The 27,938-nt window shown below is 43.6% G+C and overlaps 1 protein-coding gene across 1 annotated transcript; it reads right to left on the reverse strand.

Annotated features, from left to right (window-relative positions):
* Positions 1-777: 777 nt before the first annotated feature.
* On the reverse strand, positions 778-14,601 carry LOC121551612 (transforming growth factor beta receptor type 3). The gene is made up of 18 exons (XM_041864314.2): positions 14,128-14,601; positions 12,707-12,822; positions 10,106-10,275; positions 9,873-10,010; positions 9,463-9,637; positions 9,198-9,363; positions 8,885-9,029; positions 8,211-8,403; positions 7,836-8,008; positions 7,521-7,676; positions 5,533-5,619; positions 5,205-5,396; positions 4,237-4,788; positions 4,068-4,146; positions 3,885-3,944; positions 3,476-3,577; positions 1,530-1,614; positions 778-1,315 (listed from the first exon to the last, which is right to left on the reverse strand). Exons 2-17 carry the CDS (start codon positions 12,771-12,773, stop codon positions 1,532-1,534), a joined length of 2,538 nt encoding a protein of 845 aa, XP_041720248.2. The 5' UTR covers positions 12,774-12,822; positions 14,128-14,601; the 3' UTR covers positions 778-1,315; positions 1,530-1,531.
* Between the last annotated feature and the right edge of the window lie 13,337 nt (positions 14,602-27,938).

Genomic DNA, 27,938 nt, shown 5'->3' on the forward strand with positions numbered 1-27,938 from the left:
GGGATTTAGATTTAAATATTAAATATTACAAATTAAATACTTTAAGTTTAGCATTTCATTGTTTTCACCCGCACTTTATTTGAAGATAAAACAAAAACTCTTGCCACAGATATTTCATTTATATAGCGATCAGCACAGATAATATCAAACAAAGGGTCACAGATTCAACATAGATATATACAATAAGGGTCTGGATAATGGCAATTCCCCTCACACATACTGTATTCTACTCATGACATATCTTTGACTTCATGTGTTCCTCCTCTCTAAACTCTGTAGTGCTTGTTTCTGTTGTAACCCCCCTCCTCTTTTGCCCTCAGAACAGCCTCAATTTGTTGGGGCATGGACTCTACAAGGTGTCGAAAGCGTTCCACAGGGAAGCTGGCCCACAGTTGTGTCAAGTTGGCTGGATGTCCTTTGGGTGGTGGACCATTCTTGATACACACAGGAAACTGTTGAGCGTGAAAAACCCATCAGCGTTGCAATTCTTGACACAAACCGTTGCGCCTGGCACCTACTACCATACCCCGTTCAAAGGCACTTCAATATTTAGTCTTGCCCATTCACCCTCTGAATGGCACACATACACAATCCATGTCTCAAGGCTTAAAAATCCTTCTTTAACCTCTCTCCTCCCCTTCATCTACACTGATTGTCCTCAGTTGGTAGAGCATGGCGCTTGCAACGCCAGGGTTGTAAAAAAAAAATTTATGCACTCACTAACTGTAAGACATAAGAGTGTCTGCTAAATGACTAAAATGTAAATGTACATTTAACAAGTGACATCAATAAGGGATCATAGCTTTTACCTGGATTCACTTGGTAAGTCTATGTCATGGAAAGAGCAGGAGTTCTCAATGTTTTCTATACGCACACCAGACCTGGGTTCAAAAACTATTTAGGGTATTTCAATTACTTTCAAAGACATTTCGAAGTAAGTATTTGGATATTTTTTAGTAGTTAAATATTGGAATGTATTTGGAAATGCAAATGTTCAAATACTGCATGCATTTGAACCCAGGTCTGTTTGGTCCTAGGGGTTTTTGAAAGAATGTATTTTGAAATAAGTTTTTGAAAACATTTTCGGCTATTTATAGGAAGTTATCTGAAAATAATTTCAAATACTTCAAATAGAAATAGCTGATTTGGCCACATTATTCGAAAATACTAAAATACACAGAAAATAAGTATTTAAATAACAAATACTTAAATACGCATGTATTTGAACCCAGGTCTGACACACTCACATACACACACCAGATGTTTAATCTTCTGTCCCACTTTACCCTCGGACTCAGATTTACCAGAGAAATCCCTGAAAATGAGAGAGAACGATAATTTCATCGTATTTCTTACACATGATACAAGATATCACTATTGCAATCTGCAGGTGCATGACTAATTCACAAAGGGCGCTAGTGCCACCATGATAAGCATATAGAATACTAGTCTAAATTTGACACTCTCTTTACTTTGTGGTCCCCCAGCTGTTGTGTGTGTTGCTCCACTCTTATCACGTTCCATCTCACCTCTACACAGAGCTGTTGGAAGAGTCTAATAAGGCAGGGTTAGTATTCTCGAGCAGGCTCCCTCTTCTGGTTGGTGGAGGAGCTTCTGCAACCAATCACATGTCAAGTGTGTCACTAACGTTTATACATGCTGAATAAACCCACTATTTATCTCAAAAATAGTAAGAAAGTCGTAATGGTGTCTACACAACAGGTGTAGACTAATAAGTGAAATGCTTACTTATGGGCCCTTCCCAACAACATAGAGAGAAAGAAAATAGACAAATAATAGAAAAGTAAAACAAGTAATAATAAATACACAATGATAATGATAACTTGGCTATGTATTACAGGGTACCAGTACCGAGTCGATGTGCAGGGGTACAAGGTCATTGAGGTAGATTTGAATAGTACCAGTCAAAAGTTGACACACCTACTCATTCAAGGGTTTTTCTTTATTTTTACTATTTTCTACATTGTAGAATAATAGTGAAGACATCAAAACAATGAATTAACACATATGGGATCATGTAGTAACCAAAAAAGTGTTCCCACATATGCTGAGCACTTGTTGGCTGCTTTTCCTTCACTCTGCGGTCCAACTCATCCCAAACCATCTCAATTGGGTTGAGGTCGGGTGATTGTGGAGGCCAGGTCATCTGATGCAGCACTCCATCACACTCCTTCTTAGTCAAATAGCCCTTACACAGCCTGGAGGTGTGTTGGGTCATTGTCCTGTTGAAAAACAAATGATAGTCCCACTAAGCGCAAACCAGATGGGATGGCATATCGCTGCAGAATGCTGTGGTAGCCATGCTGGTTAAGTGTGCCTTGAATTCTAAATAAATCACTGACAGTGTCACCAGCAAAGCACCCCCACACCATCACACCACCTCCTCCATGCTTCACGGTGGGAACCACACATGCAGAGATCATCTGTTCACCTACTCTGCGTCTCACAAAGACACGGCGGTTGGAACCAAAACCTCAAATTTGGACTCATCAGACCAAAGGACAGATTTCCACCGGTCTAATGTCCATTGCTCGTGTTTCTTGGCCCAAGCAAGTCTCTTTTTATTGGTTTCCTTTAGTAGTGGTTTCTTTGCAGCAATTCGACCATGAAGGCCTGATTCACGCAGTCTCCTCTGAACAGTTGATGTTGAGATGTGTCTGTTACTTGAACTCTGTGAAGCATTTATTTGGGCTGCAATCTGAGGTGCAGTTAACTCTAATGAACTTACCCTCTGCAGCAGAGGTAACTCTGGGTCTTCCTTTCCTGTGGCGTTCCTTATGAGAGCCAGTTTCATCATAGTGCTTGATGGTTTTTATGACTGCACTTGAAGAAACTTTCAATGTTCTTGAAATTTTCTGGATTGACTGACCTTCATGTCTTAAAGTAATGATGGACATAATGATTGCCATAATATGGTATCGGTCTTTTACCAAATAGGGCTATCTTCTGTTTCCCACCCCTACCTTGTCAACTGATTGGCTCAAAAGCATTAAGATGGAAATAAATGCCACAAATTAACTTTTAACAAGGCACACCTGTTAATTGAAATACATTCCAGGTGACTACCTCATGAAGCTGGTTGAGAGAATGCCAAGAGTGTGCAAAGCTGTCATCAAAGCAAAGGGTGGCTACTTTGAAGAATCTAAAATATATGTTGTTTTGTTTAACACTTTTTTGTTTACTATATGATTCCATATGTGTTATTTCATAGTTTTGATGTCTTCACTATTACCTTACAATGTAGAAAATAGTAAAAATAAAGAAAAACCCTTGAATGAATAGGTGTGTCCAAACTTTTGACTGGTAGTTTACATATAACTAGAAATAAAGTGACAGATAAACAGTAGCAGCAGGTATAGAATGTTCTCTGTTTATTTGTGAATATGGTGGCATAGCTCAGTACTTTGGCCTTTGGTCCAGGAGATAGACCTTAGGACCTGGCCTGTGTGTTTACCTGTGTGAGAGTAGATGCACCACAGCGCCCCCATCAGGCTGATGCCCATAAGGAAAGCAACAAACACAATCCCCAACACTGAGCCTGTCTCTACCCCAGAGCCTGGGAGGGAAAAATATGGGAAGGAAAAGTAGTAGTTATGCCAAATCACAGTTACTATCACTGTTGTGATAATACACACATATAGGAACATCCAGGAGTTGATATTATGGTTAGGGTTAGGGTTGAGCCAGGGTGTGGATGTAAGTCGCTCTGGATAAGAGCGTCTGCTAAATGACTAAAAATGAAATGAAAAAAAATGAAAAATGACATGAAGCTAGGGTTAGGGTTGAGGGTTAGGGTTGAACCGAGGTGTGGACATGAAGCTAGGGTTATTGTTGAGGCTAGTGTTAAGGTTACAGTTACTTACTGCTGTGGGCTGGGATAGGCTTGGGCAGTTGAGCCACACTGGGCATTTGACCTCTCTGACCTAGAGAGAGAAAGAGAGAGAGTTGGATAAAAAGAGAGAAACACCCCATTACACAGAGTGAAAGTGAACTACTTCAGGCCCACAGGAGGTGGACCACACCACCATTGACCATCTACTACTCACCAGCAGGTGGCGCCAGCTGTCTGGCCACACCAACGGGCTGATTGACCAGCATGGGTCTGGAGAGGTTTCTGTACTCACACTGACAGAGGAGAGAAGAGAGATGAGGGTAAGTCATTACTATTAGTCATTAATACTACTAGCCATTATGAATATAGAACATGTACTGTACCTGTTGGCTGGGTAGTTTAGATACGAGGGCAGGGATACGGAGGCCCCAGGGATTCGGACAGCCACTCTGTGTCATGGCCGTTGGAGGCCCCTGGGTCACTGACTCAGGGCCACACAGACGGATGCTACAGTGCAGGAACTGGACAGAGTTGTTGTAGATGGGCCGAAGGACAAAACTGAACCTCAGTCTGTTTATCTGGTCCTCCTCTCCTCCCATTCCTCCATCGCTCTCCTTCCTTTTGGCTCGTCCTCCTCTTCCCCTCTTCCCACCGTGTTCTCTTTGTCTCAGTCCTGTTGTCAATCCTGCTTTGTTCCTCCAAGCCCTTCCTGGATGCCTGAACGACAGGCCTCTAGGTATCTCCTCTTCCTCTTCATAATATTCCTCAGCATCCTCCTCTTGGTCATGTGTCATTTTGCTGAGTGTCAGTGAGGTGTCAGTGGAGCAGCCGTCTCTAATGACTGACCAGCCAGGGGACACGCGGGGGTCTGATAGAGGAGACACTACACAGGACCGCACATCCACACCCCCACCGATGGCCCCCTTGGCTGAAAGCTTGGCAAAAACAGTCAGAGAAAAAATGGGTAACACATTTCTTTACCATGGTCTTATTACTGTGCTGATATTTTGTAAGTAGAGGGTAATAAGTATTATAATTACACTAATACTGTAATTTGTAGTACTCTGTTAAGTAAAGTGTTAGCTACCAACTACGACCTGCTGTGCTCTACTGCTGTAATAGCAGGGCTACAGAGCTCTTACAGAAGGGCCTTATTGTGACATATCTAGATGTGATTATAATAGCCTTCTGGAGGAAGTCTGTTCTGGCCTTGAGGCAGCTGATACTGTAGAAGACTAGCAGAGGGAGAAACACAAGTAACACTTGCAGCAGGAGCTACATCAGCAGGCGGGCAGGCGGGCAGGCAGGCATATACACAATTAAACACACACACACAGCCAGGCAAACTGACCTCCACATAGACATGGTTGTACGCAGTGATGGCACAAGGACCGGTCTGCCTCTGCTCATAGCCCTCTGTAACAAACAGCTGCAGTGAGACCAGTGGGCCGGCCCTGGCCCTGGGGAGAGGCCCCGGCCCCTGTGGAGTGGGCTGCTCCACAGGAAGGCTGGGGGCGCTGGGGACTGCAGCCAAACAGCTGAACTAAGAGGACAATGGAAAAGAGAGGGAGATGTATGGAATGATAAGGACAAGCATAGATATACATGTCTCTCTCACTAATATGGAGTGAAATTGGACGACACACACACAAACAAACACACACGCTATATCATCTCACATGTATGACCAGTGGAGTCCACTCTGTGGGATCCTTGTCTGTCTCATTGCCCACGGCAACCAGAGGCTTGTTTCTCCATAGCAACACCTGAGAGGATAGATACAAAACATGGCAAGTCATATACTGTAAGTATGAGTTGATACACTAGAGCAGATAGGTCAGTGAGAGACGTCAGTAGATACACAGCTGCGGAAAAAATTAAGAGACCACTGCATAATTATCAGTTTCTCTGGTTTAACTATTTATAGGTATGTGTTTGGGTAAAAATAACATTTTAGTTTTATTCTATAAACTACTGACAACATTTCTCCCAAATTCCAAATAAAAATATTGTCATTTAGAGCATTTATTTGCAGAAAATGACAACTGGTCAAAATAACAAAAAAGATGCAGTGTTGTCAGACCTCGAATAATGCAAAGAAAATAAGTTCATGTTCATTTTTAAACAACATAATAGTAATGTTTTAACTTAGGAAGAGTTCAGAAATCAATATTTGGTGGAATAACCCTGATTTTCAATAACAGCTTTCATGCGTCTTGGCATGCTCTCCACCAGTCTTTCACATTGATGTTGGGTGACTTTATGCCACTCCTGGCGCAAAAATTCAAGCAGCTCAGCTTTGTTTGATGGCTTGTGACCATCCATCTTCCTCTTGACCACATTTCAGAAGTTTTCAATGGGGTTCAGGTCTGGAGATTGGGCTGGCCATGACAGGGTCTTGATCTGGCGGTCCTCCATCCACACCTTGATTGACCTGGCTGTGTGGCATGGCGCATTGTCCTGCTGGAAAAACCAATCCTCAGAGTTGGGGAACAATGTCAGAGCAAGGAAGCAAGTTTTCTTCCAGGACAACCTTGTACGTGGCTTGATTCATGCGTCCTTCACAAAGACATATCTGCCCGATTCCAGCCTTGCTGAAGCACCCCCAGATCATCACCGATCCTCCACCAAATTTCACAGTGGGTGCGAGACACTGTGGCTTGTAGGCCTCTCCAGGTCTCCGTCTAACCACTAGACAACAAGGTGTTGTGCAAAGCTGAAAATTGGACTCATCAGAGAAGATGACCTTACTCCAGTCCTCTACGGCCCAATCCTTATTGTCTTTTGCAAACCTCAGCCTGGCTCTTCTTTACTTCTCATTGACGAAGGGCTGCTGCTTGACCTTGTTCTTATCAACCGCCGTCTTTGAAATTTTAATGATGGAAGCAACCTGACGCTCACTGTATCCCTCTGCCAGTAAAGCCAGAATTGAACCCTTCTTTTCCTCACTCATTCACATGCTACATGTCTGTCTCACTGCCTCCCTCCCTCCTCTCCTGCTCCCTTTCCTCCCAGACCTCCACCACTCCCACTACCCTCCCTCCCTCCAGCCCCCAGCTCCCACACTCCCGTCCCCAGGCCTAGCTACAGTCAGGCTGATCAGCAGTGTTCCGGACACTCTGACCTAGGTCACCCATGTGGCGTCTGGGGGAGATAAGACAGACTACTTACACAACCTCAGGGGCACTTCAGATCACACTAACCAACAACACCACAATTACAGCACTGCTCTTCTACTCTCTTCCTCTGCCTTTCTACTGTATCTCTCTCAAACTCACACACAGATACAGAGACAGACACAGAGACACAGAGGCACAGAGACACAGAGGCACAGAGTGAGGGGCTCCATAGTGACCTCCATGTCCCTCTCCCCCTCCCCAGCTAAGGGAAGCCCATCCCTGCTCTATCTCCCCATCAGATCTGCCTCTGTGATGAGGCTGCCGGACGTCCCTATTACACAGCTCTGCTCTATTTTCAGCTGACTGTGTTTAGCACAGAATCACTGGTAAACGTCCGCACACAGACGCATGGTTCCATTACCATTTTCAACTCAATGTTGAACATCCCAAAAACATGGTGAGACACAAACATTGCAGAAACATTTCACAGAACATGTTAAATGTTCTCTGCAGATATTTTACCCCTTTAAACCACCTCTCTGTCGTACCGCATTTTTGTACTGCACCCCTCTGGGCTCTCCCTGCAGCAGCCCCTCAGTCCCACAGGAAATGACCGGGAATGCCAACAGGAAATGGCTGCTGTTGGACTGGGCCAGGCACTGAGGATCCTGCAGCGTCACCTCCGACACCGGGAGAGACAGGGTCTGTGTGAAAGAGAGCATCACAAAAACGACACTAAGTACCATCATAAGAACCTACAATACACTGTAGGTTTACATACAGTATATTGGTATTTGTATGCCATAACCTCGCTAGCAGGCTAACACGCTAAACTACCAGTACAACCACATAGTGAAAGTGACCTGCAGAATGTGTCTGTCCACGGCCACATTGAGTCGTCCGTCATGACACTGCACACTGACGGCGTCCCAGCCCCCACTGGCCATTCCTCCTCCCCCACTCAGCCACTGTCTCAGCCTGCGCTCCTGGACCCACGGGGGCCTGCCGCCCAGCATACGCACAGGGGGGCCACCTTCTGTGGGGAGGACGAGAGGGAGAGAAAGAGAGAGGGAGGTGTGCTTACACATAGAATAGCACCTTTTAGAGATAACATGACCTTCAATTTAGGGAGACAACATAATGAATTACGAGAAACACCAACACAAACACACTGTTAGGAAACACAAAATAAACCATCCAGTGCACTCACACAATGAGAGACACACACAGGTCCTGACCTGTCCCACCCCCAGCCAGTCTGATCACAAAGCGATTGGCTAGGTCAGCCTCTGTGTATGAGGCCACTTTGGGGAAGCCACTCTGATTGGCCCAGCTCAAAAGGTCATGGGTGGTAGAGAGGTCAGAGGTGAGCATGCTAGTCAGTGTCAGGTCAGGCTCCGGAGGGTAGAGTGGGGACACACTGTTGGAGGACTGAGAGGAAAGAACAAGAGAGAAATGGTCCAAAAAAAAGGGATGTTTCTGTTACAAGATTACATTTTTAGTCATTTAGCAGACACTCTTATCCAGAGCGACTTACAGTTAGTGAGTGCATACATTTTTTTTCCCATACCGGCACCCCGTGGGAATCGAACCCACAACCCTGGCGTTGCAAGCGCCATGCTCTACCAACTGAGCTACACGGTACAAGATAACCTGACAAGCCCTGTCAAAGCCAAGTTGAATGTGTTTATTTAACAACAAGATATCTCTCAGGTTATGTCCATTGATATTTTGAACTGACGTTTACCTTGCCCTTCACTCAATGATTGTATTGCTCCTTTAATGTATTTAGTTATTTTGTCCATCATAATGACTTTTATACCAAACTCCAGAATAGGTGAAGGACCCATTCTAGCCCACATGATAGGTGAAATACCATAAAGTGTCAAGTTTTACTGGATAGGGTCCTCACATAGACAGAGATGTGTCCCCGGAGCCCTGGGACTGTGAGAGCCCAGTTGACTGGAACGGCACTACTGAGGATCAGCACCAGCTTGTGCCACCCAGCATTGGCCACCGGGGGCACCAGAGAGACAGTCACCTCCACCTGCAGAGAGCTGGGATAGAGGGAGAGACAGGTCACTGAAAGGCATGGAGTGGGAGAAAATGCTTTGAAACTGATTAAGGGATAACCCAATAACTGAAAATTGTATTACTATAACAGCTTTAGAGATTGATATTCTTCGCATGATTTTCTTCACATGCTGGAGACGTCCTAAACTTACCCACAAAGCTCTGACCCTGCTGAATGCAGCTTGATGACATGTACTTCTGGGTCGCCTCCGCCAACTGGAGCACAGCCCTGTACTTCCTGTGGCTGCAGGTCAGAGGTCAGGTAGTTGTGTGACAGGAACAGAGACTGCAGTTGGCACACGCTGGGCATGGTGGTATCTGGAGGGCAGAGGGGAGACTTGGTTGGAGAGGGAGAGAGAAAGACACAAAAACCAGGGTTGTGTATTAGTTGTATGCGTGTGTGTGGGGCTGGCTCACCCTCTCCCACGCGGACGTAGACACGGTTGGCACTGGCTGTGTGTGTGAGGGAGGACAGGGAGCCATGGCGATGCAGTGCCCAGTGCAGCAGAGCCCGCGGGCGGAAAGGCAGAGAGGGCACTGGCTGCACCCGCACTGCCAGACTGTAGGGCTGCACTGTAGAGTTAGGAGAGACCTGGGGCATAGGGGTGCACTGTGGTTACAGAGAGAGACATGATAACACATAGGCCCCCACAAATGGATGTTTCTATTACTATGTTTCTAAAACAACACACTTGCACAGACATACACACAAACACACTGTAGGGGTTAGTACTTTTATCAGTTCCTCACAGGAGGAAGGGGGTGAATGACAGATTAATTACTAAAAGAGGTACACACACCACACGAACACGCACGCACAGACTGACCTGCACCAGCACAGGCAGATCCGGGGGTAGTCTCTCGGCCTCCAACCACCAGCGCACAGGCTGCTTGGAGCTCAGTACCAGGATGAGAGTTTGACGGGGGGGGCGAGACAGAGACAGGGGCCTCAGGAGCACAGTCACCTAGAAGGGAAGAGATGGGGTCAGGGGAGGCAGACACAACGTATTGGGTGTGTGATTGTGGGTGTGTCCTATTGTGAGGAACAGAGAAGGGGCACCTGTTTGTCAGGGCTACGTGTCGCTCTCCCCACAGCGATCACATGGGTCTCTTTCTCCCCGCTCTCTCTGGCTGCACAGCCCGGGCCGGCCTCAAAACGCTCCAACAGCCCCCACACAGGGTGGAGTGCCCCCGCTGGAGACAGAGAGCACTGCACCTCCCCACCGTCAACTACACAGTTGCAGACAACCAGAGGTCACTCAATATGAAGCTACGGCTGTATACTCTGTTTACAGGGAACAATGAGGACAAACTAATATAGATTGGGTCCCTGAAGGGAGAAACAAAACACTTGATGTCCCTAAAAAAGACAATAGTTCAGAGAGACCATCTGAACTAGGTATGAGGTTTAGTAATAGGCAGGATGGATGGGGTCAGCAGCATCAGCAGACTCTCTGATCTCACTGACAAACAGGAGCAACAATTCTCTGTCAATCCCCCACATAAATACTCTACTGCTCCACTCGACTGCTCTGCTCTCAGACAAGCCCTCTCACTCAGCCTCTCTGTCTACGTCTCAGTATGTCTCTGGTTCTTGCTCTCTTATTCCCTGAAGTGGATGTTGACCCACTATTACTAAAAGACAGCTTGATGTTCTCGGACTGAACAGAGCTAACTCGGGAGTGCCCCCTGACTGAACTTTCAACAGTTTTCTTTAGTCTCTGAATATTCCACTTTCACTTTGCTAAACCAAAGTCTGACCTTTGACACATAGCTCTTGAAAGCAGAGTCACTCTGGGAGGTACTTTTGAGACAAAGTAGTAAAGTTGACCTATTCAGTATGGAAACATCCCGTAGAATTAATAGTACCTCTATAACTGTCTCCTACCTCTTCAGATAATATCTTAAATAATCCCTTAGCACACCCCCATAGCACCCCTCCCCCCCACTAGCACCTCCTTTGCTGACAGCTACTTTATTGAGGAAAAATGTACTTACTATGACTGCGATACAGTGGGGGAAAAAAAGTATTTAGTCAGCCACCAATTGTGCAAGTTCTCCCACTTAAAAAGATGAGAGAGGCCTGTAATTTTCATCATAGGTACACGTCAACTATGACAGACAAATAAATAAAAAAATCCAGAAAATCACATTGTAGGATTTTTTATGAATTTATTTGCAAATTATGGTGGAAAATAAGTATTTGGTCACCTACAAACAAGCAAGATTTCTGTCTCTCACAGACCTGTAACTTCTTCTTTAAGAGGCTCCTCTGTCCTCCACTCGTTACCTGTATTAATGGCACCTGTTTGAACTTGTTATCAGTATAAAAGACACCTGTCCACAACCTCAAACAGTCACACTCCAAACTCCACTATGGCCAAGACCAAAGAGCTGGCAAAGGACACCAGAAAAAAATTTGTAGACCTGCACCAGGCTGGGAAGACTGAATCTGCAATAGGTAAGCAGCTTGGTTTGAAGAAATCAACTGTGGGAGCAATTATTAGGAAATGGAAGACATACAAGACCACTGATAATCTCCCTCGATCTGGGGCTCCACGCAAGATCTCACCCCGTGGGGTCAAAATGATCACAAGAACGGTGAGCAAAAATCCCAGAACCACACGGGGGGACCTAGTGAATGACCTGCAGAGAGCTGGGACCAAAGTAACAAAGCCTACCATCAGTAACACACTACGCCGCCAGGGACTCAAATCCTGCAATGTCCAGGCCCGTCTGAAGTTTGCTAGAGTGCATTTGGATGATCCAGAAGAGGATTGGGAGAATGTCATATGGTCAGATGAAACCAAAATATAACTTTTTGGTAAAAACTCAACTCGTCGTGTTTGGAGGACAAAGAATGCTGAGTTGCATCCAAAGAACACCATACCTACTGTGAAGCATGGGGGTGGAAACATCATGCTTTGGGGCTGTTTTTCTGCAAAGGGACCAGGACGACTGATCCGTGTAAAGGAAAGAATGAATGGGGCCATGTATCGTGAGATTTTGAGTGAAAACCTCCTTCCATCAGCAAGGGCATTGAAGATGAAACGTGGCTGGGTCTTTCAGCATGACAATGATCCCAAACACACCGCCCGGGCAACGAAGGAGTGGCTTCGTAAGAAGCATTTCAAGGTCCTGGAGTGGCCTAGCCAGTCTCCAGATCTCAACCCCATTGAAAATCTTTGGAGGGAGTTGAAAGTCTGTGTTGCCCAGCGACAGCCCCAAAACATCACTGCTCTAGAGGAGATCTGCATGGAGGAATGGGCCAAAATACCAACAACAGTGTGTGAAAACCTTGTGAAGACTTACAGAAAACGTTTGACCTGTGTCATTGCCAACAAAGGGTATATAACAAAGTATTGAGAAACTTTTGTTATTGACCAAATACTTATTTTCCACCATAATAACCGTGATTTTCTGGATTTTCTTTTCTCATTTTGTCTGTCATAGTTGACGTGTACCTATGATGAAAATTACAGGCCTCTCTCATCTTTTTAAGTGGGAGAACTTGCACAATTGGTGGCTGACTAAATACTTTTTTCCCCACTGTATGTGGTTGTCCAACCTAGCTATATTAAGATGAATGCACTAACTGTAAGTCGATCTGGATAAGAGCGTCTGCTAAATGACTAAAATGTAAATGTCTTGTTTCACTTACTTGCTGTTCTCTCCCCCATTAGAAAGAGGCAGAAGAGAATCCACCCTGCCCCTGACACCATCATCATGACTGTTCTCCAGCAGTGAATTCAATGGGAGAGTCCCTCTTGCAACATCCTGAGGGGGAAAAGAGAGTGATTAATACAGTGGTCTAGACGGAATCTTTAACAAGAGACCAAGTTCTCCATGTACATAATATTATATTGGACAGGCTGAGAGAAGGATAATATGTATCCAAATAGAGGAGGAACACACACTAGAGCAAGGACAGAGTTTATACCCAGGGAACAAACAACATTACAAAGTAATCTCTCCCACTGGATTCTCATTATCACTGCATTATCAGAACCTCCTCACATTCTTCTCCCATTCTGGACAGTATCACACTCTTGGTGAAATGTTTCTTCTCTATGTTCTGCCAATTTCAACTGTCAAACATTTGTCAATAACATGCTTTAAAGGCTAAATCTGTGATTTCGAAACACCTGACAGATAAAATGAGGGATTGGGCTCCAGAAATGTAACCACTCTCAAATTGGTAGAAGCTTCAGATACATTTCCATTTTACATTTTAGTCATTTAGCAGACGCTCTTATCCAGAGCGACTTACAGTTAGTGAGTGCATACATATTTATTTATTTTTTCATACCATGCAATCAGGTCTGATATTCAATTAGATCGATATGATAGTATTAAACATATTTTGACTCCATTCATTGTTTGTTTACATAGACTACAAATAGGTATGTACATCTGACCTTAGCCTTGTTGCTTACACAATGCAATATGATCAAAGTCAAAGACCTATTCCCACTTATCTCATAATTATCATGTGTCTATCTTTTTTCTGTGTCTGATAGCCTACACACATCATATAATGCTGTGAGACAGAATTGGAAGTCGTTGTTCGGCACCGGTTGACCAGTTTATTGTCCTTTGGTGGCGAAAAGGATCAGAGGACGGTCCAGACAACACACACCGACTCATTGAGATAATGACAAGTCATTAACTGGCGGGCAAAACACTAATCAATTCTATTCAAACTTGCCAGGAAAGAACACCACGAACTGCAAAACAACCGCCACTGGGGCCAGAAACCAAAATTTAAAAATTGATTGGCCTATGAGTATGCAAAGGTATACACGTAATTGTTTTCTCTAAAAGTGTAATTTAAAACAGTTTTTATATTATTTGTCTCATGTTGCTGAATCCCTGGGCTAATTCATGACAAATATTTAGAACTTCACTTGAAGAAGAAATGCATTAGCCCAGTCACAATTCAATGCGGCTAGAACTAAAAGAAAAACACATCAAATAGGCAATAGACCTACAACGGTTCAATTTACACGGACCACAACTCACAGCACTTCGAATATCTCTCCTAACTTCTGAATACAGGCTATAATAAATGTCGTAACTCACCTGTGACAGTTCCCCGTGGAGCTGCACGTTGAAAGCAGACTGTTGATCAACTATTGATTCTCAGGTTAAGACCAATCAATCATTGGTTAAGACCAGTGACCACAGGACTGTGTCCGCGTATATATCACCGTGGGCTACACACCCTCCCTCACCTCTCCCTCTCTCTCTCTCTCAGACACACACCCCCTGTGCAAGAATACACACCCACTAACTTGACCAATACTAGAGGAAATATACAGAAAATTGCTTTTACCAAATCTATGTGCGGTTTCAGGCGTCCGGAGACACACTGGATGGCATTTCAGATGGGATATTGCCTTGACATCATCATTTCCGATAAGCCAAATATTTTTTTTAGAGGTGGGATACGGAATTTAAAAAGATTCCCGCGAAATAGTATAAAAGCCAGGGGAGGAGCAAGGAATGGGGCGATAGACTGGAGAGAGAAAAGGGAATAGGCTCTAAAGACGCACAGAAACGTAGACGGCAACAGGAAAAAGAGTGAGAGAGGATGAAGCGTAAAGGGGAAGAGGAGGGATAGTGGGAGGGTAAATAAATAGGAGAGGAAGGCTGGACTTCAGAAGTTGGAGAGGCAGGGGGAAAGTGAGAGGAATGCAGAGGGGGAAAGAAAGGAAAGAGAGATAAATGAGGGATGGAGAAAATAATTAGACCATTAAGTACACTGTAATTATTTGTATTCAATTTATAATTGTAAGGCAACCAACTGCAATAGGATTGTGAGGATTGTGCTGAACATTTGGGCATATAGCTGAACCAACATACATTCTCAAGTTGAATTGTATGTTCACTCCACTTTGAATTTTAGGTTGAGTGAACATACAATTCAACTTGAGAATTTATTCGACCTTATTTGCATATTTCCCAGTGTAAAATGAAACTCTTTATGACAATACATACAGTACCAGTCAAAAGTTTGGACACGCCTACTCATTCAAGGGTTTTTCTTTATTTTGACTATTTTCTACATTGTAGAATAATAGTGAAGACATCAAAACTATGAAATAACACATATGGAATCATCTAGTAACCCAAAAAGTGTTAAACAAATCAAAATAGATTTTAGATTCTTCAAAGTAGCCACCCTTTGCCTTAATGACAGCTTTGCACACTCTTGGCATTCTCTCAACCAGCTTCATGAGGTAGTCACCTGGAATACATTTCAATTAACAGGTGTGTCTTAATTTGTGGAATTTCTTTCCTTCTTAATGCGTTTGAGACAATTAGTTGTGTTGTGACAAGGTAGGGGTGGTATACAGAAGATAGCCCTATTTGGTAAAAGACCAGGTCCATATTATGGCAAGAACAGCTCAAATAAGCAAAGAGAAACAACAGTCCATCATTACTTTAAGACATGAAGGTCAGTCAATCCGGAAAATTTCAAGAACTTTGAAAGTTTCTTCAAGTGCAGTCGCAAAAACCATCAAGCGCTTTGATGAAACTGACTCTCATGAGGATAAGTTCATTAGAGTTACCAGCCTCAGAAATTGCAGCCCAAATAAATGCTTCACAGAGTTCAAGTAACAGACACATCTCAACATCAACTGTTCAGAGGAGACTGTGTGAATCAGGCCTTCATGGTCGAATTGCTGCAAAGAAACCACTACTAAAGGACACCAATAATAAGAAGAGACTTGCTTGGGCCAAGAAACACAAGCAATGGACATTAGACCAGTGGAAATCTGTCCTTTGGTTTGATGAGTCCAAATTTGAGATTTTTGGTTCCAACCGCCGTGTCTTTGTGAGACGCAGAGTAGGTGAATGGATGATCTCCGCATGTGTGGTTCCCACTGTGAAGCATGGAGGAGGTGTGATGGTGTGGGGGTGCTTTGCTGGTGACACTGTCAGTGATTTATTTAGAATTCAAGGCACACTTAACCAGCATGGCTACCACAGCATTCTGCAGCGATACGCCATCCTATCTGGTTTGCGCTTAGTGGGACTATCATTTGTTTTTCAACAGGACCTCCAGGCTGTGTAAGGGCTATTTGACTAAGAAGGAGTGTGATGGAGTGCTGCATCAGATGACCTGGCCTCCACAATCACCCGACCTCAACCCAATTGAGATGGTTTGGGATGAGTTGGACCGCAGAGTGAAGGAAAAGCAGCCAACAAGTGCTCAGCATATGTGGGAACTCCTTCAAGACTGTTGGAAAATCATTCCAGGTAAATCAGGTTGAGAGAATGCCAAGAGTGTGCAAAGCTGCCATCAAGGCAAAGGGTGGCTACTTTGAAGAATCTAAAATATAAAATATATTTTGATTTTTTTAATACTTTTTTGGTTACTACATGATTCCACACGTGTTATTTCATGGTTTTGATGTCTTCACTATTATTCTACAATGTAGAAAATAGTACAAAATTAAGAAAATCCCTTGAATGAGTAGGTGTGTCCAAACTTTTGACTGGTACTGTATATCATAAGGCTTAGTTTGAGGGCCTAGTTACATCCTAATGCAGTGGTCTGAAACAACTGGTTTATAGGCCACATTAAGCCTGCAAGTCACATTCTGGCTTGCAAACTAATGTGTAATTCCTATTGGAATCCAGCCAGAGTGAGGATATCCAACAATTGGAACTTTTATTTACCCCCTATCTGCATTGAGAATGATGGCCAGGGTAGGCGCAGGGAAGATTGATTATTGAGACTACCTAAATCATATAAACTGGAAAAGCCATCTCAGTAACAGCCATCTCAGGGTGCAAAAAGTCCAACTACTAACAGATTGGATTAGTTTAGGAAAATAAATGTTATTTATGTTTGTGTAGCATAAGATTAATCAACCAATCAATGCAAAAACACAGTAGCCCCGTGTAGCTCAGTTGGTAGAGCATGGTGCTTGCAACGCCAGGGTTGTGGGTTTGATTCCCACGGGGGGCCAGTATGAAAATGTATGCACTCACTAACTGTAAGTAGCTCTGGATAAGAGCATCTGCTAAATGACTAAAATATAAAAATGGTAATGTATTGAAACAAACAATTCTGAAAATCAACCTGCAATAGAGCATGCTGGGAAATTGTTTTGAGCAAACATACATTTGTAATTTTACTCAACAAGCTTGTTCAAATTCAGCTCACTTCGAGCAGAGTTTGTTGATTCAATGTACAATTGTAAGGCTGCAAAAGGATTGTGAGTTTGCTCAACGTTTGGGCATATAGCTGAACTAACATACAGTGTTACCTTCCAAAGGCAAACATGAATTTGTCATTCGACTCAACAAGTTTTTATACATTCAGCTCACTGTGAGCAAAGATTGTTGAGTGAACAAATGTTCACACATTAGCTCAATTTCTTGTCCTTCTGAAGTCCACCCAACTCACAGAATAATGCTGATTAAGTAATTGGTTAAGTTGGCTTTTTTTAAAATACGGAATAGGCTAACACATAATTGCTCTGAAGTGTGGGTACACAGATTTCTACCTAAATTGAGAAAGTTTAGAAAGTATTCAGAAAGTACTCAATGTAATGATGGTGTTAAATACACATTTTTAATTCTTCTTTGCCTGTTTCCAGGCTGTCCAGTACAGTATTTCATATTTCTCAGCATTTTATTGGAATGTCAATCTACATTTAAATGTATCATGGGGAAATGAGTATGTTTGTTCTGTGGACAACAATTTTGAATGTTCTTTTTCTTTGGTAAAGTTGCTCTCTACTCTCCCCAGACCGGTCTGAGAATAGGTCAGCCTTTTAACTCTCAAGCTACCGACTGGGGTCATTTTGACCCCAGGGGCATATTTTTTTATCATAGCCCAAAGGTTGTTTATTCAATTCTTCAAATGTTTCATGACTTTGTCAATGAACTTGTTCTTAACAAATCTAAGTAATTGTTTAGTGTTTCTGTATCAATATGGACTATTTAAAAATTCAAGTCATTTGGGATAATTCTTACCCCAGCCAAAAACATATAATTCTGCCAATAGTAATTGGATAAATAGGACCCTTATTTATATCTAGGTTTCTCTGGAGACAATTAAAAGTTAACCATACCACCAGAGGGTGGAGTTGGACCTGTATCTGTGATTTTGACCAGATAGACATATCATCTGCAGAGATATAAAATTAACTCCCCATTGAACTTTTCTATACCACGCATCGTATGACTGTGTTTAAAACCAAAATGACCTTATTTTTTGTATATAGAAATTTGCCAAAGGTATACAAAGTCTGCCTATGGTATACTGCAACACAGAACTCAGATAGGCTCTGAATCTACAGTTGAAGTCGGAAGTTTACATACACTTAGGTTGGAGTCATTACAACTAGTTTTTCAACCACTCCACACATTTCTTGTTAACAAACTATAGTTTTGGCAAGTCAGTTAGGACATCTACTTTGTGCACGACACAAGTCATTCTTCCAACAATTGTTTACAGACAGATTATTTCACTTATAATTCACTGTATCACAATTCCAGTGGGTCAGAAGTTTACATACACTAAGTTGACTGTGCCTTTAAACAGCTTGGAAAATTCCAGAAAATGACGTCATGGCTTTAGAAGCTTCTGATAGGCTAATTGACATCATTTGAGTCAATTGGAGGTGTACCCGTGGATGTATTTCAAGGCCTACCTTCAAACTCAGTGCCTCTTTGCTTGACATCATGGGAAAATCAAAAGAAATCAGCCAAGACTTCAGAAAATAAATTGTAGACCTCCACAAGTCTGGTCCATCCTTGGGAGCAATTATCAAATGCCGAAGGTACCACGTTCATCTGTACAAACAATAGTACTCATCAGAGGGTGGGACCTTTATCACCAGATAGACCCCACTTGGCACAGACGTCAGTTCCACGTCTAGTTTAGATTTACATTTGATTGAGTTGTCAACTAAAGTGAATTCAATCTGAAATCAACAAAAAATTTCACCATGTCATCAAATCAAATCAAATGAAATTGTATTTGTCACATGCACCAAATACAACAGGTGTAGACCTTACCGTGAAATGCTTACTTACAAGCCCTTAACCAACAATGCAGTTCAAGAAATAGAGTTAAGGAAATATTTACTAAATAAACTAAAGTAAAAAAAAAAAAAAAGAAGTAACAATAAAATAACAATAATGAGGCTATATACAGGGGGTACCAGTACAGAGTCAATGTGCGGGGTACAGATTAGTCGAGGTAATTTGTACATGTAGGTAGGGGTAAAGTGACTATGCATGTCATTGGATGTAGGTTCAAAGTTGGGTGAAAAAATATGAAATGCCCTTATGTTGATGCCTTTTTCAAATCCAATCAGTTTTCTTCGTTGATTCAACGTCATTACATAGATTTTTGAGAGTTGAAATGACGTGGAAACAACTTTGATTCAACCATTTTGTGCCAAGTTTGACAGATCACCTGCAGAGATTGAGCACCTTAAGTACTCGCCTATGGTTATAACTGGTTATAACTAGGTATGACCATGTACATGCTTAGTTGTTGTCAAAACAGCTGATAAAAGTCTGTCAGTGGTATGAATACTTGTTAAAACTGTAATACATAAACCAGCTTCCCTTTAAATGTACACATAGTGCTGTATTGGTATGTATTCTCTGAAAAATACTTATTCTACTGAAAATGTGATATAAATACCAGAATTCCTATAATATCTTCCAATATTCTATATGTGCAACTTGTAATGATATTTGTGGTGCTACATCATTTGGTTGGTAGTGACTTAGAAGATGTGGGCATGCTTTTCGCAATATTTTTGGTCATTGTCGCTCAGAATCACTTTTTGAAGTGAATTGAATCCTTTTTGTCAATAAAATTAAGTATATTTAAAATGTTGGTGTACTGCCCCTGTAAAAGGCAGTTGTTTTTACCACATAAATATGACACAATTAATATTTACTTTAAAATTCGGAAAACTAAATGATACTATTGTCATGCGACGTGTATGCGGTAGCGAAGTCAAAAGCAGGACACAGAGCGGCTGGCAACGTTTTTTACTGAACACAGTAAAATCAACGTACAAACAACAAACCTCCAAACAGGGAGGAAAGCACAAAGACCCGTACATACAGAACTGCCGGAATGACAACAAACAATAACACACAAAGTACCAATGAGAGACAGGGGTAAATATAGGGAATACAATCTAACATAATGGGAAACAGGTGTAAACAATAAAGACCAAACAAGACAAACACCGAAACATCGATCGGCAGCAGCTAGTACTCCGGGGACGACGAACGCCGAAGCCTGCCCGAGCAAGGAGGAGGAGCAGCCTCGGCTGAATCCGTGACAACTATAATCAGATGATGGTAATTTAGCTTTTTAGTACTAATGTGGATTGTACTTTGGAAAAAGCTGCACACTATATAAAGGAAAAATTTATATATTTGTTTGACAGTACTGCTAATTAACTGTAATTTAGCAAAGATAACAGTCTATTCTAGCCATCTTTCATTTCAGATAACATTTATCACGTCTTAGGATAAGATGATATTTTGCTGTGATTTATGTTTTTTCCAATAGTTTCTTCTTGGTTGGTAAACAATGTATGTAAAATATTATGTTGGTAGCTTGAGGGTTAAATGAGCAGACATGCAATCTATCTATCAAAAGAAGTATGGCCACTGAAATGAAATGAAAATTCCAGCCTTGGCTGCAATTTATGTGACCATACACTAGGTGCTATCTAGAATCTAAAAGGGTTCTTCGGCTGTCCCGATAGGATAACCCTTTGAAGAACCCTTTTAGGTTCCATATAGAACCCTTTCCACAGAGGGTTCTACATGGAACCCAAAAGGGTTGTACCTGAAACCAAAAAGGGTTATACCTGGAACCAAAAAGGGTTATCCTGTGGGGACGGCCGAAAACCATTTTGGAACCCTTTTTTCTAAGAGTGTAGTGCTTTCATCTTACAGGTTTTTAGGTGGATGAAAAACATCACCATTGCTTACTTGTTTTCGTCCTAACGAACTCACTTTTGAGTCTCAGTCAGGCCTTCTTTAATTTCCACCTTTCTATGAATAGAAAACATATTTTTCCTTCCATAGCCGTCCTTTTCGTGCAGGCTAATTTAGTCTGAGGTTCTCTGTTCACTTGGTGCTCTCACAGTACATCCTCCATCTCCTTTACCTTTACACAGCTAGAGCCAAACCACCCCTGTCTAACTCTGATCACAACACTGTCCAGCTCATTCCCACCTACCGTACAGGTTTCAAGAGCAGTAAACCCCTTGTGAAATCTGTGAATGTCTGGAATGAGGACAGCATAGAATCACCTAAGGGATGTTTTCTGTGTACAGATTGGGACATTTTTCAAGAGTTAGACATGTACAAGTCAGTACAGGTTGTCACAGACTACATCAATTTCTGTGTTGACTCTGATACCCAAAAAGACAATAAAGGCATACCCAAACAACACCCCGTACATCACAAAGGAGGTAAAGGACTGGGTCAACCGCAAGAGGCAACCATTCAAAAACAAGAACCAACAACATGCTCAGAGAGACAAGGAAACAACACATGGAATCAATGGGATAAAAGTTCCTTACAGTGAACTCCAAAACACTGTGGGAGTTGATGACAACAATCACCAACATGAACACTGCAAAAGAAATCCTTGCACACACCAGATGAGCTGACCAAAGCCATGTACATGACGTCTCTGTTGAGTGTGATAATGTGATTGGCTCCATTGTTATTGATTATTGTGTTCATAGGTTGGAAATCAACCCTATAGTTGTCACTAGAGTCTTCAAGGTCACCTGTATGAATAAGGCAACAGGTCCTGATGGCAATCTCTGCTTTTCTTCTAAAACATGTGCAGAGGAACTTACTCCGGCTTGGTGCCCCATCTTTCAGAGGTCCGTAGACTCCCACACTGTCCCATCTCTGTAGGAAAAGGCCATTATCACTCCAGTCCCCAAAAAGCCTTTTCCAAAATAAAATAATGACAATAGACCTGTTGTTCTGACCTCCATCGTAATGAAATGTTTTGAAAATGGTGTGCGAGCTCCGTTCAGATGTAAACCCTGTGTTAGATCCTTATCAATTTGCTTATAAGCAAAGTCGTGGGACTGATGATGCAATCAACACCATAGTGCATCTCATTGTTAAGCATCTGGAAAACCCAGAGGCCTATGCTAGACTGTTATTTATTGATTTAAGTTCAGCGTTTAACACGATACAGCCACATGTCCTACTCAGCCAGTTAAAGCAGATGGGTGTTAACCCCTGTACCATAAGGTGGTACCACTCATTCCTGACTAGCCGTACTCAGCAGGTTAGTGTTAACAGTACCCTCTCTGAGGATAGAGACATTAGCACAGGGGCCCCGCAGGGTTGTGTGAGTTCACCCATCTTATTCATACTGTACACAAATTAATGCACTAGCAGTAATCCTGATATATATTGTCAAGTTTTCTGATGATAACACCATCCTTGGTCTCATGTATAAAGATGCTGATACTACTGTGTACAGGTCAGAAATTCAAAGGTTTGTCAAGTGGTGTGATGAGCACCATTTTATCCTCAATGTAAAGAAAACGGAGGAGATGGTGTTTGACCCTAAATCTGTCGGCAACCATGTGCCTGTGGTTGTCCACAATGCTAACATAGCACAGCTTAGTTCGTACAAGTACCTGGGTGTAATGCTCCTGAGTAAAACGTACTCTGGCAATAGAGTTCTTTTTTCAGGGTTGTTTAGTGTTGATATTTAACTCTGCTTCATTGCGTTTCACTCCGTACAGTATTAATTGAAAATAACTTTTGTTACTCACTGCAGTGTTGTTCAGTATTCTAGAGTTAATTATTTAGATTAATGTTTACACTTAATATAATCGCAAGAGTTAATTCTCCTATGTAGTCTAACAACACTATTTTGGAGTTTATATGGTCCCATTTGAGGTATAAGGGTGTAAAGTCTCATTTACATATTTCTTAACATGTCATATTATGGTGGCTTGCAATGTGACATTCAATCTCTATTGGTATCCAATTAAGAGAGAGGATGTCCAGCAACTTTACATCACCAACAACTTACATTCAGAATGCATGTCAGAGCAGGGAGGAGCCTACTGTTGTTAGGTATTACCTACATCATATAAACTGAAACAGCCTTCTCAGTAACGGTTGTAATAAACCAAACCATTTACAGATTAGTTTAGGATAATGTATGTTACATATCATTGACTAGCATTAGATAAAAAAACAATAAATGTACATGTGAAAAAACATATTGAAACAATTTTAAAAAATCAACCTGCAACATGTATGCTGAGAAATATGACAATGACGCCCCTCCCACATCTGCGGATGCTCCATAGTTTTAACTCCCTGTCTCTGGTTACTCTTAATGGAGTTAAAGATACTCAATCCCAATTAACTCCAGTTATCAGCACTAACTCCAGGGAGTGTATCACTCTGTTGAGGGTTAAGATAACTTCAGTAGTCAATTTAATTCTACATTTAAACTCTCCTTGATTTACTGTGTGTGTAGGTCTACTTGTACTTTGTGGACTTCTGGACTTTTGGATTGACGCTTTTGGCCCAAAACTACTCAAAAGTGCAATTTTGGTGACTTTGTGTGTGGGTGGTTTCTGAAAAGTGGACAGAGTTAACCAGTCTTGACAGAGTCCAGATATAATGGAGCGCCATTACCTCCGTGGATACAGGCCAGATTGTCCAATCCCAAATCAGCATTCTCCACTAAAAGCTCATCTTTGGTAATGAGTGGCTGTTTATCCCATGCCGAGTATTTGTGCGCTCGTGTGTGTGTGTTTGTGTGTGTGTGCGAGAGAGTGAGTCAGTGAGTGAGTGAGAACACCACAAAACACATTTTTTGCTTTACCACTAATGAACACAGCGCAGAGATGTTGAGACAACCAGGAAAGAGCCAAATGGAAATGCAGACAAAGTGTATGAGGATGGTCACCAGGTTAATGTGAGTGGGCCTCTGTGGCAGACCGAGCCATGGAAGATATCTATAATTACATGCATTAGTCGCTCTACGCACCGCTGCTGGTTAAAGGCCCACTATTGCTCCAACAACCACTTATCAATCCTGGTTTCTTAGATAAAGAGATCAGAGTTGATAAACAGACTAAAGAACATCCAGCGAGGGCATTTGAGCTGTAAAGCCTTCAGCAGGCCAAGTTGGTGACATTGATGTGCAGCAACCTGATGCTTTTATCTACATCTGTTTGTCAGTGCGTTTATCATATCTTCTGGATCGGTGACATTTTCCACATTCGAACATCCAACCTGGTTCTAACAATGACAAGAATGCACTTATTGTTGGTCTCTGTTCCTTTCTGCTTTGACCACAAAAGTGTAGGAAAAAAGGAAACTGCAGTGTCTCCTTTTAAACTAGGCTCCAGTGAAGATGGGAGGCAAGGAAGGAGTGAGGGAAAGAGGGAGAGAACGAAGGAGGAGAGCAGTGTGTTCCAGGAACACCCTGCCCTCTCCACACACAGATCAACACGTTCATCTCTCCTCATCTAACCCCACTCCCTCCTTCACATCTTGTCTCCCTTTTTTTCTCTACAATTATGTTCCCTGTTCTGTTATTTTCCTCTTCTGCATCAAAGTGATAATCTGACACATTCCTCTGTCTTTCATTCCTCTGTTCCTCTTCTCCAGGGCACAGTATTGTCATTAGCACATTGAATAATAACAATGGGACCACATCCTCTCCTGCTGTACAGTATCAGACCCAGCTCTGTTCTCCTCAGGGTGCTAGAGTGTCTCTCCTCTTTCTTTGCCATGCGTCACCATCTCTACCTAGCTGCACTGGTGGCCCACTGTGTCACCGTCTTTGTCTACTTTCTTGCTGGTACTCTCTGTTCCAGACATAGTTCCAGCCCCCTGAGATCACTGAGCACTGCTGTAACTATTGCTCTGTGAAGGCACAACACGCTGGGCTATGCTGACGGCTATGCTGACTATTTTATTATATTGCATTATGTTGACCTTAAGCCTAGTCATTCATTGTTTATGTGAATCTACAGCAGAGAGACTCCAAATGACACAGTGTTCCTGACCTGGAGAGAACACACACACGATGGAAAAGGCCCTGCTGTAGACGTGTTTGGCCCATTAAGAATGATAGTGTCTTCATGGTCTACCCGCTGCTAATGGTGTCTGGTGACATGCAGCACACTCTGCTCTGTTCTCCTATTACTCAGCATAATGAACGTAATGGCAGCCATTAACATTGCTTTAAAAGGAGTTCAGACAATCCTGGATGACAAACAACTTTAGTTCTAGTAGTTTGGATTGTGTGAGACAATCCATGAACAGTCTACACTACCGTCCTCATTTTGTAGGTTTTATATCATCATATTGAAAAAATAAGTTAAAAGAGTTCATGCTAATGTAGCTGGCTGAATGGTTATTGGTGTAACGATCCCGGCAGTCTGAGTCGGGTCCTGTCTGTGGACTAGTTTTTCTGCTCGGGATCTCCAGTTTCCCGAGGGTTCTGGAACGCTCCGGGGAGGTCTCTTGATTTCCGCACCTGCATCCCATCAGCAATCTGCACACCTGGTCCTGATCATCACCCTTCTTAGGCTCTGGCCTAACATCCATTCCCTGCCGGATCGTTAGCCATGAACAGTAGGTTTACCAGAGTATCAGTCTTAGAGCTTCTAGCGGTAGTTTTGTTGTTTTTGCACCTTGTTGGTTTGTTGTTGACTTACCTCCGTTTTGTTCCATCTGCAGTCACTCGTCCGGAACCTTCATCCAACCTCTGCCTGGTGGTCGGCGGCTGCCGAGCCATGATGGGATCAACCACTGCACCCCCAACAACAAATCAACGCCGCCCGCTCTGTTCCCTGGATTATTCAGCATCACTCTTGAATTTGTAAATAAACACTCACCTTCGTTTCAACTTACCTTGTCCTGGTCTGCTTCTGGGTTCTGGCTTTGCAACTCGTGACAGAGTGCTACGGTGTTCACCAAGCTAGACCTACGCAATGCGTATCACATGGTCCGGATCAGAGAGGGAGACGAGTGGTTGACGGGTTTCAATACACCGATGGGTCACTTCGAGTATCAGGTGATGCCGTTTGGACTGACCAATGCTCCAGCGGTATTCCAGAGTATGGTGAACGACGTCCTGAGAGATATGATCGGTCTCTTTGTGTTTGTTTACCTGGATGACATTCTGATCTTCTCGAAGGAACCTTCCGACCACGTCCAGCATGTCCGGCAGGTTCTGCAGCGATTGTTGGAGAATCGCCTGTTCGTGAAGGCCGAGAAGTGCGAAGTTTCACGCCCACACGACATCCTTTCTCGGGTACATCATCTCCAGGGGAGAGATTAGGATGGACCAGGAGAAGGTTAGAGCGGTTCTGGAATGGGCCCAGCCCGGTACGAGATTGCAGCTCCAGAGATTTTTGGGGTTTGCGAATTTCTACCGCAGATTCATCCGGGATTACAGCCGTGTGGCCGCTCCGTTAACTGCCTTGACTTCCAGTATCAGGAGCTTCAAGTGGAATCCGGAGGCGGATCGAGCGTTTCTGGATTTGAAGAGGCGATTCACCAACGCACCGATTCTCTCTCAACCGGAAACGGCCCGTCAGTTCGTCGTTGAAGTGGACGCGTCTGATGTGGGAGTTGGCGCCATCCTGTCGCAGCGATGCTCCACGGACAGTAAACTCCATCCCTGCGCCTACTACTCTCGTCGCCTTTCGCCTGCGGAGAGGAATTACGATGTGGGTAACCGGGAGCTTCTCGCGGTGAAACTTGCCTTGGAGGAGTGGCGCCACTGGTTGGAGGGGGCGGAGCAACCGTTTATTGTCTGGACTGACCACAAGAATCTTGCTTACGTGCAATCGGCTAGACGTCTCAACTCCCGTCAGGCCAGGTGGTCGTTGTTTTTCGGACGATTCAATTTTTCCCTGACGTTCCGACCTGGATCTAAGAACGGCAAGGCGGACGCCTTGTCTCGGATGTTCTCCAAGACGGAGGAGAGTGGGTCCAAGACCGAGACAATTCTCCCCCGGAACTGCGTCGTGGGAGCTGTTAGGTGGAAGATTGAGGAGGAGGTGATGGCGGCTCTTCGGACGCAGCCCGGTCCCGGTAACGGTCCACCCGGTCGGTTGTTTGTGCCTGAGTCGGTTCGTCCTGCGGTCCTCAAATGGTCCCACGCCAGCAAGATGGCTTGTCACCCTGGCGTGGCTCGGACGATGGCGTTTCTTCGCAGACGCTTTTGGTGGCCTGCCATGGCCGAGGATACTCGGGGTTATGTTGCTGCCTGTCCAGTGTGTGCGCAGAATAAGAGTACCAATCGGCCCAGCTCTGGACTACTTCACCCCCCTTCCTATTCCCCGGCGACCATGGTCGCATCTGGCCCTGGACTTTGTCACTGGGTTGCCCGCTTCTGAGGGGAACACGGTCGTTCTGACTATCGTGGACAGATTCAGCAAGTTCGCCCACTTTGTGCCAATTGCCAAGCTTCCCTCTGCCTCGGAGACGTCCGAGATCCTGGTTAGGGAGGTTTTCAGGGTCCACGGGTTGCCCAGTGATATCGTTTCCGACCGTGGCCCTCAGTTTACCTCTGCTGTCTGGAAGTCCTTCTGTTTGGCCATTGGAGCTACAGTCAGTCTCACATCTGGTTTTCACCCCCAATCTAATGGTCAGGCGGAGAGAGCCAACCAGAAGATGGAATCCACGCTACGCTGCCTGGCCTCTTCCAACCCCACCTCCTGGGCCTCTCAGTTGCCTTGGGTTGAGTATGCCCACAATACTCTCCCTACATCTGCCACTGGGATGTCTCCCTTCCAGTGCCTGTATGGCTACCAACCTCCCTTGTTCCCTTCTCAGGAGAAGGAGCTCTCAGTGCCTTCTGTTCAGGC

The sequence above is a fragment of the Coregonus clupeaformis genome, unplaced genomic scaffold, assembly GCF_020615455.1.
Source record: "Coregonus clupeaformis isolate EN_2021a unplaced genomic scaffold, ASM2061545v1 scaf0010, whole genome shotgun sequence".
Taxonomy (NCBI): Eukaryota; Metazoa; Chordata; class Actinopteri; order Salmoniformes; family Salmonidae; genus Coregonus; species Coregonus clupeaformis.